The 13,841-nt window shown below is 42.8% G+C and overlaps 1 protein-coding gene across 1 annotated transcript in view; it reads right to left on the minus strand.

Moving 5' to 3' along the window:
- The window catches only part of wdr7 (WD repeat domain 7), a 120,385-nt gene that overhangs the window by 29,349 nt on the left and 77,195 nt on the right, over positions 1–13,841 (minus strand). Inside the window, exon 28 of the mRNA XM_087175717.1 lies at positions 5,913–6,140. Within this exon, the coding sequence (XP_087031843.1) occupies positions 5,913–6,140 (228 nt within the window). The remainder of the gene's footprint in view (positions 1–5,912; positions 6,141–13,841) is intronic.

Genomic DNA, 13,841 nt, shown 5'->3' on the forward strand with positions numbered 1-13,841 from the left:
ACAGTGGACTATAAATATCAGCAGTGATGTAGGGTTGAATGAACTTTGACCTCCAGTTAATGATTATAACAAATCATCAAGACCACAGACATCAAATGCATCCTGAGTTATTTACATCAGTTTTATGCCGTTTACTGTCAAATACATTGTGAGTTGGCATCATAATTATCCCATACTGTTGACTTTGTGATACTATTGGATGTTGTCTCTGTTTTCATTTTTATATTTGTTGTTTTTAATAACAACTGCATATAAAGCACCTTCATGTATGAGAATAGGGGGGTTGGGCAAAAGGTCATCAGTCAAATCCAAACCCACACATTGAGCAGGAGAACACAGAATGGACTCAAGGGGTCAAAGTGGCAGTGTGTGTGTGTGTGTGTGTGTGTGTGTGTGTGTGTGTGTGTGTGTGTGTGTGTGTGCGCGTGTGTGCGTACGTGTGTAATGAACCTGATGGGGTATAGTCTGACAGCCACATTTGCACTTAGAAGCCTCATTATAATTTCTTCTGGACAATTAAAGATGGCCGTTAACAATCGGTGCTCTAATTGGTTGAATCAAGATTCAAATTTACGACCCCTCCCCTCCCCTCTTAGTTAGTGAGTAGGAAGTGAGGGAGGCCTGGACTCGGGTCCATTTCTCACTGCGGACATCTTTGTTTAAAGGCCGGACGGGGCCAAATGAACCAATAGCTATTGACAAAGCATCAGTCTCCCATAATGAGCTGTTAGTTAGCGCAGTAAAGATGTCACATTAACACACAGAGGGTGATTAGAGCAGGTGGAGGAGGAGGAAGGAAGGGAGGAAGGAAGAAGGGAGGGAAGCTGAGAGTGTGAAATAGTGATAGATTGGTGACGTCTAAAGTTTACCAAGCCGAGTCAACCAATAACAGGCTCTCTACTTTCTATCCCCATTCTTTTCTTCCCCCCTCGTTCTTTCTCTCTCTGTTTGAGCTTAAATGAAAGGTGAAGGTAAATCAATGTTCGGGACTTGGTTAGTGGATGATCAGACTGGATGCAGAGAGAGGGAGAGAGAAGGAAAAAGAACATTACAAAAAGAGGAAGAGAGAGAGAGAGAGAGAGAGAGAGAGAAAGAGTGAGAGAAGCTGTGCTATGTGTTCCATGTATATCTACATGATACATTTGTAATTAGATGTAATATAATAGAAACAGTATTTGGTCAACAACCACAGCACCACCACTAACTGAGGTGAGGTAATTGGTTACTTTAAAAATATACAGTGCTGTGCAAAAGTTTAGGCACTTCTTATTCTTATATCAGAACATGATCTCCGGTGCTCACTGGGACAGATTGTAGCTGAGTGTGAAGAGGCCGAGATGAGAGTCAACACCTTCAAGTCTGAGGCCATGGTTCTCAGCCGGAAAAAGGTAGACTGCTCCCTCCGGGTTGGGGGTGAGTTGCTGCCCCAAGAGAAGGAGTCCAAGTATCTCCGGGTCATGTTTACGAGTGAGGGTAGGAGCAGGAGATTGACAGACCGATCGGTGCAGCGTCAGTAGTAATGGACGCTGCACTGGACTGTTGTTGTGAAGATGGAGCTGAGCCAGAAGGAAAAGCTCTCGATTTACCAGTCAATCTTTGTTCCAACCCTCAGCCATGGTCTTGAGCTCTGGTTAGTGGCCGAAAGCACTGTGGCTGATACAAGCGGTTGAGATGGGTTTCCTCCGTAGAGGGTCTGGGCTCAGCCTTAGAGACAGGGTGAGGAGCTCTGACATTCGGAGGGAGCTCGGAGAAGAGTTGCTGCTCCTTCATGTTGAAAGGAGCCAGCTGAGGTGGTTGGGGCATCTGTATAGGATGGCTCCTGAGCGCCTTCCATTGGAGGTTTTCCGGGCACGTCCAACTGGGAGGAGACCCCGGGGGTAGACCTAGAACTCGCAGAGTTGTTGGAGAGAGGGATATCTGGAACTTCCTGCTTAACCTGCTGACCCTACCCCGGGCACGCAGAAGAAAATGGATGGATGGATGGATTCTTTATTCATCAGGCAAGTATAAAAACTTCTTTGTGTGTTCTTGTGTTTACACTTGCTCTTTAAATTGATTGAAATAGGGAATAAAACTCAACCCTGAATGTGTTAAAATGCCACTGTTCAGTGACTGGGCTTCAAAAGGTACTTGAGGTATTCTGGCGTTTACTGTGAGCATCATTGTCCTGTGATGGTGCACTGATGTACAGTTTGTCTCTGTTATCCTGTCCATCCACATCCTGCCTTCCCTCCGTCATCATCTGTCCTTCCTTCATTCCTTCCATCCTTAGGCTCAGTCTCTCCCTCCATCTCCCCTACATTTCCCCCCTTGCAATATGAAAACATCAATCTATACTCTGCTGTATAGACTACTGTACCCTCCCTCTCTCTGGGCGGACAGCTCTCATTCATCACACACTGCGCTATATGCCAACAATACCGATCCATCTTTCCATTTCATAATAGAGAGAGGAGAGGGGGGTAAATGGAGAGTGGAAGGAGGGAGAAAAACAACAAACTAAATGAGAGCAAGAAAAAGAACAGAGTGAAAGGAGGAGAAGGGAAGAGGGAGGAAGAGGGAGGGAGAATGTCCCACGCCACATGCTTTTTACAGTCATCTGTAACTGTCTATTTCAGCTTAAGCAATAACATGTTTTAAATGGTCCACTCTCTGAGGATGGTTCAAGGAGCAGGTGGCTCTGTGGGGTTTTTAAGGCCCAGACCCGTCAGCTCAGTCAGCAGAGGCTGGAGGTGTGACGGCACGAAAAACTCACATTTCTGTACACACCTAGGGTTTGCATTCACGGTTCAGTATGCTTTTGGTACAGTGAGAAAAAAAAAAAAGACATTACATTTCTTTTAATTCATTAAGAATTTAACTCGTAAACATAAACATGTAATTATAAATGTGTAAACTTGAAAACAAATTTCTTATAAAAAAAAAAAACAGACCTACGTCATCTAGACATTATTGATGGTGCTGCAATCTACAAAAACTTAAAATGCAACAGAGGATGATCAAATAAATAGGAAATAAATAATATAATTATAAAATAAAGATCCATTTAAGTGAAGCAAATAGAAAATATTGATACATTCACTCTACTTTCATGTTTTTTTTCAGAAAGATTAATGTATCCACATTGTCTGCAGAAGGAGCACATATTTCTTTTTTGCTTTTATTCTGACAGCCACAGTGAGACAGGAAAGCCAGGGAGGGAGGGAGGGAGAGAGAGAGGGAGAGAGAGAGGGTGACATGCAGCTAACGGCCAAAAGTCGGATTCGAACACGAGCTGCTGTGGTCAGGACTAAGCCTTCGTGGATCTACAAACATTGTCTCTTGCAGTTGATGCAGTGGTGGTGCGCGGTACACAAGGCCTGATCCAGACTCCTCAACCAGGAAGTAAGAGTAGATGTGTTTACAGCCCTGTTTTTTGAATTTCTTTCACTTTGTATGTGTGAAAACAATGTTAAGCAAAATATGAATCATAGCAGAGGATTTGTACAGAGTTTAAAACATGTCTGGAGAGGAACTTTAAGATGACATTAAGCACTGATGACATTGAGAAGTTTCATTTATTCAATGAAATAAATTATTTAAAAAAAGGTTGGGTATCGTACAACCTGCGGCATCACGATGATACACAGCCTGAAGAAGATTTTAAACAGGTGGAGCTCAAGAGGATCAATTAAATCTTGAGTTTGTTTTCATCTGATGACATAGGCATGGGGTTTCTCTATGTGTGTGTGTGTGTGTGTGTGTGTGTGTGAGTCCACACAGGTGAGCTGAATGCTGCGTACAGGTCCAACTAAGCAGCATCATGCTCCACAGCCTATCAGTGAGGGTACAGGCTCTGTCGCTGGGCGGATGCCCCCAGAGGCAGCCAATCAGAGCTCAGGAGCAGCGGGATGGAAGAACAGCTCTGCTTAGTGCAGGTTTGATGCTCACCAAGGTCCAACGCTGCAGGCACGGTATGGCACAGGCCGGGCTGAGTGAGTGTGTGTGAGTGTATGGTGTGTGTGTTGAAGTCAGTGCCAAGCTCCTTAAGGTGTCAAGCTTGGTGGGTGAAAATCAATTCCATCTCTCCCTTCACCTCTAATCCAAGACTAAAGTTTCTAGTTTGTCAGTTGTGTAGTTCTGAGTTTGGAAAAACCACGATGATTCAGGACCAAAACATGAGCCACTGAACACATCAGTGTCTGTCTGAATGAGAGGCCACACATACATGCAAGTATACACGGTCAGGGTCACGGCAATATTTAAATCATCATTATCATTATCTCTCCAACCACTGCGGGTCAAAGCCACTCACTCTATGCTTTTGAGAACATCTGGGAAGATGAATAAAAAGTGATGTCAAAATCATGTAAACGTCGGCTTTAATACACTCGTTAATAGACTCCTAAAGACTTGGTACTCTCACCCTGACTCCTCTCTCGCACCCTGATCCTCACCTCCACCTCCACCTTCCACTGGTGACTGAGAACTAGGCCTACTGTCGGTCCTGACACATTAACCATATCTCGTCAGTAACATGAATTAACATTTTTCCAGTATTAGAACTAAAGATGTCTGCGCTATTTCACCTGTCCTCATGATTCTCCTCCTTGCGAACTCTTTTTAAAATAATCTCTGATTTGAGATATTTCCGCGATGTAACGTTAATTTAGGGAAACTTTTCAGGAAGCTGCGCGTGCTAGGGTGTAAAAGAGATAATATTCACTTGTTTGGTCGCCGTATTCTTCTTCTTTGGCAATTTCGGACAGCTCTGGCTGATGTACGGATTACGATACAGCGGCGTAGTGGCGTACAGCCGCAATTGCAGTTACAAACGTCAAATCCGCCGTGAACCGAGAAAAGAAGTCGGCCTACTAGAATTTTGTCGGGAGACATGACATTTCAGGTTTGAAAACTTGAACATGAACGTCCTTTTTTTGACGTCAGGAACTTAACAAAATCTAACATGTATCCATGGTCACAGGCTCTTCTGGGATGGGCTCCAAGTCTGGGCTGTGCTCAGGAGGCGATACTAAAGTAATTTTCAACAGCTCTGTCAATCATGACTGGTAAGATTACAACAACAATAACCACTATTTCACGACTGCATCTGTGTGGATGCGAACAACCACTACTTTAACAAAGGTAAGAGTCTACACCCATGTTGGCAGCTGAGGTCGACCAGTAGTGCTTAGAGCTAAATGCTAACATTAGCATGCCGTTCAGTACAGTTCAGGCCGATGAGAATGTCATTAGTTTTCCAAGTATTCGGTCATAAATCAAAGTTATTAGAATTCATTTGCTGGGGATCTTAAATGTCTGAACGAAAAATCAAGTCAATCTATCCAGGGAGGTATTCAAGAGCAGGAGGGTTCTCAGAGTCTGGCAAAAATGATGATACAGCATGCAGCCAAACAATGAAGGAAAAATATAAAAGGGTGAAAAAGATTATAGAAAAATAAAAGGCCATAAAGAAAGAAAATCAATATCAATACCAGTGTCGCTTATGCTATTGTTGTCTGTTCACCGTCTTCACTCGTTTTTGAAAGAGCAGTGTCACCGTATTAATTACATGTATCCAGAACGTCAGTTTATAAAATACATTAGGAACACAAGAACCTGTTTTGTCCAAGTAGCCAGGTCCAACTGAGCCCATAGCTCCATTTTAAAGCCCAGCAAGTTCCAGTTAATCTGAACTACTAATATTTACTACGTCACCAAAATAATCCAAATACCAAATATCACTTTGGTCAAATTCTAAAAAACTAGAAGTAAAAATGATACATTTCATTTTAATAAATAGATTTTAAACTGCAAAATGTATAGCTATAGCTATTACATGGATATTTGTGCATTTCTTACATTTCTGCGTTGCCACAGTGTGTGTCATCTCTGCATTCTTCAGTAAGTGTGTGTGTGTTGTCTGTACTTACATGTGTGTCTGGCCAGTGAGTAGTTGGATGATCCTCCGCTCGTCAGGCCAAAGCCTTCGGGTGCCTGTCCACCGGTTCGAGCCCGTGCCGAACCCTTTGGTGGCTCGATCTCAGCGCCGAACTCGGCCCCAATGACCCCCAGCAGCACGATGGCCGTGGCCTGCTTACGGCGCTCCTCGTACGAATTGGAGATCTTCTTGGCATTTGGTGGAAGGTTGGACAGACAACCTGGTAGAGAGACAAAGAAATTAACACCAGCTTCCTCTTGTGGTCCCTGTTGATTTAGCAGTGTCCATTCTAGCCTTCACTCATGAAATTCCATACTTAGTTTGTGAGTTAGTCCCTTGGTTATTTATTATTTTTAATTGTTGATGGCATAATGTAGTGGCAATGGAATAATCCACATTTAGACTGGTTGCCTATAAGCTTCGCTTTTACTATGCAGTTCTACCTCCGGAAAAATGAAGTCTTGATAAACAGAACAAAGAAAGTGCGCCTGCCACTGCACAACCACAATAGAAAGCTCGGTAGCTATCAGTAGCCTTTTCTGGGTAGAAGAATGGCAGTCAGTGGAACAACTAGAATATCTGTGGAAACTCAAACAGGCATCAACTGGATGGAGAGAGCCATGTTCAGATTGAAATTCAGCCCTGGACTTATCTCCTGAAACCGATTTCTTCACTGTCTTATGTCAGTAGTCCCTATGGCCAGGCCGACTATGGAGAGAGGTCCGGGACTTCAAAACCGACATTCACTCTGCCTCATTTCTACCGGAATCCGGAAGTAAAAAACCTGCATACTACATACAACCAGAACTACCATGCAATTCAAATTGGGATTTTTACGGTTGTTTCTTGCTTTGGGCAGTAGCCAGGCTGATAGTAGTTGCCATGTTGTTTGTACATTGCTTTTGCACTGTGGGTACTTAGCGTTTTTAGACACTCGGAGCGCCTCGTACTTTTGCAGAGGTGCTCTGTACTGTCAAAAAAGTCGAAAAAAGTTTAACTTAGAGCAGAAAAACACCAGACTTCATCTGTTTTTCCCATTGTTGAATCTGATGAACTGAGAGGTGGGCCTTCGCTTGGAAACAATTATCATGGATGATAACGTAGTGATGGCTGTTGCTAGATACCTGGTTCCCCAGCAACAATAAAAAAAAAAACACTGCACTGCTCATTTTTTTTTTTCACAAACTGTGGCCTTTTCAGACGGTACCTTAGAAATCTTCCACAAGTGCCTCTGCATTTGAAATGCAGAAAAAAAAAAGTACATCGCAACATTTTCATTTGCCTCGTTTCTCAAATTTTCCTCCTGCAAATATCAAGCATCACTGAATGTAAAAAACACAATCGACCTGCTCCATCTGACGTCTGTCGTATGACAACGGAACATAATTAAAATACAAACTTGCTCGAGAGGAAATCAGACCCATAAATGCTGCTTTCAACACACTTCACTGGTTTCAGTGACTTATTTTTGATTTAAAGAAACTGTACGTCTGTTTATTTCCTTCTTCTGACACTCAGAGATGTTTGAGCTGGGACCAGAGAGTGTGGGGGATCTTTTTTTTTTTTTAATTCTTTTTCTTTTCTTTCTCTGTCTTCCTTTTCATGCTGAAAGGTGGTTAAAAAAAACAGCAGGCCTGTGAGTCTCCAGTGAGCTGATAACAACTGAACAGGCACACTTCTATTGTCCTGGTATTAGCCATTACTCACACACACACACACACACACACACACACAGGCACACGTCTCATTGTCCTGCTGAAAGCCTTTAGTCACAGTGCAAAATCACATGCACTCACAGATGGACACACACACACACACACACACACACACACACACACACACACACACACACACACACACACACACAGGGCCTCTGGAAGGATTTTGGACATGTGCGTATATGTGTGTGTGTGTGTGTGTGTGTGTGGGCGTGTCCTTCAATTGTGCTCCCCAAGACGACCCCAAAATAACCTCTTTTGTGTGTGCGCGTGTAACAGGGTCTGCACAGTAGGGAAGTGCAGCAGCTCTGAGAGGGATACATGAGTGTGTGTGTGACAGAAGAGTGTGTGTGTCTGTAAAGAATCACCGTAGGAGATGAGGGCTTCTTACTCACCTTGGATCAAAGGCCCACATAAAAAATGTCTGTATATGCAGCGACCAAACACGAACGAACGAACGAACGAATGAACACACACACACACACACACACACACACACACACACACACACACACACACACACACACACACTCCCACCGTGTCGACCCTCTGATTTTATTTCTTATTTTCTCTCTCTCTGGATGAGTGAGCACAGCATTGTTATGGATTTGTATTGCAGGGGAACAAGCACTAGCTCCCTACACACATCAGGACACACACACACACACACGCAGTGTCTTTGATGAGGAAGGGGAGAGCAAGCACACTGGGTGTGATGAATAGAATAGGGGGGGGGGGCACTGCTGTGACATCTTGTAGATCTTCATGCAGTTTTCTATTCACATAAGCTGGATTTGTTAAAATCATATGATCCATGATGAGGGGAGTGATTACTGAAAACTCAAGAATCACAGCGGAATCACAGAGGATGAGAAGAGACACTGGTAACAGCAGACAGATTCTCAGGATGTCTGGTGTGAGCGGCTCTCTGACCTCAGTCCACAGCATCTCCACTGGCTTCAGATCCGCTCTCTGACCTCAGTCCACAGCATCTCCACTGGCTTCAGATCCGCTCTCTGACTGGACCCCTCCAGAAGGTGGACTTTCTTTTGTTTGAAGTCAGTCTGTAGTGGATTTACCTCCATGTTTATGGTCATTGTCCAGCTGCACCAGCAGCTTCTACTGAGCTTCAGCTGGTGGACTGTCCCCCGACATTATCCTGTGAGACACATTGATAAAATACACTTTCCTCTCCATGATATGGAGCTGTCCATGTCCAGAGGCAGCAAATCAGCCCCAAACCATGATGCTCCCTCCACTGGACTTCACTGTTGGATGATGTTTTCATGTTGGTCTGCAGTGACCTTTTTTACACCAGACACCGTGCTGCATGTTCCTCTCTGTTGACCAGCTGCAACGATTCCTTAAAGCCTTTAGCTGCTGCTCTGGCCTTCTCTTTTACCGCACTGTGCTGTAGCCACCTCTGGGGAGAGTAGCCACAGAGCTAACATGTCTCCACTTATAGACAGTTTGTTTAACTGTAGGACCGATGTAGATCTAAACTCTTATCTGACTCTCTAACACTTTCACTAACTCTCTAACTGATTTCATTTAAAGGACTTCAGGTTCACAAACTCCAGGCTTCAGTCTGTTAATGCCATCAGCTGAGGGCTTCACATACATTTCCAGCCCTATGTGTTTTTAGTTCAAGCAGATTTGTTCATTATTGTAAGTTAGATGACAAATTAGAGGATATATACATATGTATAGCCTGACACCTCTTTCCCAGACTTTTGGACACAATTATATATAAATATACATATAATAGAACTTTTTCTTAAAGGTGAAAGAGCTCTTTCTCTTTCTGCTTTTCCTCTCTTTTTTATAACTTCATATTTTACAGTGATTACATGGACTCCACAGGTTGTTGCATTACACCATCCTGTCCTATATATTATAACAGATTCCTTCCTTGATGGATAATGTCATTTCAGTCAGAAAGCCTTTTTATCCCGATTCATTTCTGGTTATTAAGAAGATTCGGCCGAGCTGGAAGTCCTCTGTGATCCCTTCAAGGTGTGGTTCACAGCAGCAGATGTTTCTTGTGAGCAGCAAACTCAAAATGTTGTGGAGAAATTGTCTCTAACCGACAACTCCAGTCTGGTTTCACTGATTGGACTCCAGGTTTCATTGGCCGAAGGGTTCACATACTTTTTCCAGCCTAAACTGTGAATGTTTGAATGATGTTTTCAATATGGATGTTATTAGATACTTAGTGAGGAAGCACATTAAGAGAAGAATTTTAACCCCACCACTGGATTGTTTCACAGATGTGTCATGTGACCCGATGATCTACACATTCCTCCATTTAACAAACGTTCTGCCTAAATTCAATCCAGGATTGTAGTTGCAGGATGTTTTCCTACAGAGCTGCTAGTTATCATGAGCAGAGCAAAAGAAAAGACAAACTGGAGGAAAGGAAGAATATGTCACAGCTTTGCCCACAAGGCTTGACTGACAGTTGCTCTCTAAAAAAACAGTGAAGATACACCTGAGCAACAAGGATGAAAGAATTTAAAAAGCAGATCTTCAGGAGTATGGCTATAGAAATGTATAAGTCTTATAGTGAGAGAGGACTTTCAAGAAAAAATAAATGTTTGTTCCTCAGTCCATTTTTCAGACCTCAGGAGCCCCCTCCCCCCATATTTCCATACTATATCCTGGTGCTCTTTATAATGAGATTGCTAAAGGCCAGCTGTCATTTGGAAGAAGGCCCAGCGGCCAACTCTGATAAATGGATTACAGATGGCATCCATCCCCCGGGCCAGACTGGGCCAGTAGATAACAGAATTAGAGATAGACTCCCAACCAGAATTACTAAAAAGTTGAGATTTAGAGAAAAAGAGAAAGTAAAGAGGAGAGACAGACAGGCGGGGTATCTGCAGGTTAGGTGGTGTACAAACCTAGTGGGTAGTACAGCTACGTGTCCACGCTTCTGATCTGTTAAGAGATGATAGATGGGGCAGGCGCACTGACAGCGGAGTGGAGAGCAAGTGTATAACGTGCGACGCCAGTATGTGTATGTGTCGGTGTCTTTGCTACCTATAATCAATGAACAGTGATTGGTGAGTGGACTATTCTGTCGCACCTTTCGAAACACCTGATCGGGGCGGTATCACTTGCTGCGCTGTCACTGGTCTTTGCTTCTGATATTCAAACTGGAATAAAAAAATGGCTGCACTTGTGAAAAAGTATATTCTCAGATTTTCTTCCTCAAACATCTAAAAATAGTGAATCTGAGGTGTGAGTCAGTCGGTGCAGCTGCAGAAATATTTGGCTTTATATTTTTAACACCTAATTTAGATAGTTGTTGGAGAGAGATAAGAGTCAGGAGACTGAACAGGTGGTGTCATCACCTTAACGCTGACTGAGTGGTCCACACCTAGAACCAAAGCGCTGCACAGAGCTCGTGTCTGTTTCTTCCTCTCTTGCCTTGAATCAGACTCAAACTCCAACTGTTGAGCTGCGATAACAACACGAGGCAAGGTTGTAATTTCCACTAGATACGAGTCTGCCTCACTTTTCATATTCCTGTTTTGGGCCACCCATCTTCCCGGCCTGTGTTAGATTTACTCACTAAATTCTCCTTAAACAGTGTGTGACAGTCCAGCTGTTGTAAACCATTTACTAGAAGAGAGGAGGCGATGAAGAGGCAGACGCACTCGTCGTCACAGCAAATAGCATAACGAGCATCAGTGGGTGCTCGCTGGAATGCGTTTGCCCTGGGTTTTGTCTATAAGGCTATAAGACGACATACAGGCTGCTTTAACCCTTGAAAAGGAATGGCTCCTCCCCTGCACGGTTTCTGGGGAATAAATATAATATAATTGAACAGCAATCAAAAAGTAGGTCTCTGTCAAGTGAATGAAATTTTAACTCTGGTTAGAGCTTTAACAATACAGCAGTTTACAATGTGTTTCTAGTTGACTTGTTAAGCTACCACTGACCAACAATTTTACCATCAACTTACATGGATGGTTTTGTTTTAAGGTTTTTAGGAGGTTCAGGAGTTGCTGTTCTTTTTTTGTTTTCTGTTTAACAAGTTATGACTTCATTGTGTCCCCCCACTTATTGTTTTACAGGAAACCTGAACTTAGATGAACTTCAAGGAAAATTCCAGTATTCTCATTCCCAGAACTGTGGCCATTCTGACCAGTGGTCATGCTAATGATTAAAAGCCCTAAAACAGAAACAGTGTGTGTGTGTGTGTGTGTATCATCAGGAACTAGCAAAGATGCGGTTAGAACTATGTTGGCAGGTGTTTAAACGTCTAAAAGTCTGTGGATACAGTGACAAAACTTTACAGGTGTGTTGCTGAGATCACAACGGAGGCTGAGTTTGAAGACGGGTGACGTCCCAACCCATGACTGTGGCTGGTGTGATCCCACTGAAGATCGTCTCTAGTTATCTTTGCAGATTAATACGCAGCTACTTTGGGTTGGGAACTAGTTGCCCAGTAAGTAGCTCCCGCTGCAGTTATCTGCAACAGTTAGTCCTGGGGGGTAACTTCTGTGTTTACTTTCAGACTCAGAGACAAGTGTTTGAAATTACTTTGTAAAAAAAATAACATGAATATAGAATTATTGGCTTCTGGTTGTATAACTCAACCGACCAGCCAAGTCGCAGGTGATACGGTCACAATCTCTCCTTCCTGAGTTACATTATTAAATAATGGCCAGAAGTGTTGTCTATCATAATTAGCATATAAATTCTTGGGTTATGGCCAAAAACTTAAATTTGTGAGGTCACTGTGACCTTGATCTTTAACCTTTGACCACCAAAATCTAATCTGTTCATCCTCGAGTCCAAGTAAATGTTGCTGGCAAATTTGAAGAAGTTTCCTGAAGGTATTACTGAGATATCGTGTTCACGAGAATGGGACGGATGGACAACCTGAAAACATAATGGCTCCTGGCTGTCGGAGCCACTGAGGCTTACACTGCTTGCCCTGATATATATATGTTGCATTTCCAGTCATCCAGAGGTGTAGAGAACAAAGTTAGCATGACCCATTGTCGGAATAGATAAAGATATGATGATACCATGAGTGAAAAACACCTGAATTCTCGTATGAAGAAACAAAGATGAGAAAACCAGCTGCCACACACATCTGGTTACTGTTGTTATAAACTATAAATGAGCAGAGTGACATGTAAGAAGTCAAGTTTTAGTTTTTTCTGATCTCACTGATGTAAATATTTCACTGCTGAAGCATCTTGGAATTCTTTTATAAAGTGAAAAAATTGAGATGTGAGGTTTTCGGCGGTCAGTCGGCAGGTAGCATCACTTCCTGTCTGTGTACCTGCTGCCTCTCAGCTCGTGTGGATGAACTGATTGATTTTTGAAGCCTATTGATCTGCTTCGTTCATGACCGGCAGATCTATTATAATAACATTGTATCTAAATCCTATTTGTTGGCCAACCTACTCCCAAACATAACCCAATAAACTAAAGAGGGGGATGGACGAGCTCCCCTCTGCTCGGCTGAATCTTCATAAAAACCAGAAATGAATCGGGATAAAAAGGCTTTCTGACTGAAATGACATTATCCATCAAGGAAGGAATCTATAATAAAGGGGCAGGATGGTGTAATGCAACAACCTGTGGAGTCCATGTAATCACTGTAAAATATGAAATTATAAAAAAAAGAGGGGAAAAGCAGAAAGAGAAAGAGCTCTTTCACCTTTAAGAAAAAGTTCTATTATACGTATATTTATATATAGTTGTGTCCAAAAGTCTGAGAAAGAGGTGTCAAGCACATATGTGGCAGGAAAAAGTTTACAGTTTTAGTTCCTTTAACAACATTTATGTATAATTTGTCCTAAAATATGATCAGATCTTCATGTAACTTACAATAATGAACAAATCTGCTTCGACTAATAACATAATGTATGTGAAGCCCTCAGCTGATGGCATTAACAGACTGAAGCCTGGAGTTTGTGAACCTGCAGTCCTTTAAATGAAATCAGTTAGAGAGTTAGTGAAAGTGTTAGAGAGTCAGATAAGAGTTTAGATCTACATCGGTCCTACAGTTAAACAAACTGTCTATAAGTGGAGACATGTTAGCTCTGTGGCTACTCTCCCCAGAGGTGGCTACAGCACAGTGCGGTAAAAGAGAAGGCCAGAGCAGCAGCTAAAGGCTTTAAGGAATCGTTGCAGCTGGTCAACAGAGAGGAACATGCAGCACGGTGTCTGGTGTAAAA

Source organism: Seriola lalandi, unplaced genomic scaffold (genome assembly GCF_002814215.2).
Source record: "Seriola lalandi dorsalis isolate HSWRI2012SDOR001 ecotype SW California unplaced genomic scaffold, Sedor1 jcf7180002054484, whole genome shotgun sequence".
In the NCBI taxonomy this organism is placed as follows: Eukaryota; Metazoa; Chordata; class Actinopteri; order Carangiformes; family Carangidae; genus Seriola; species Seriola lalandi.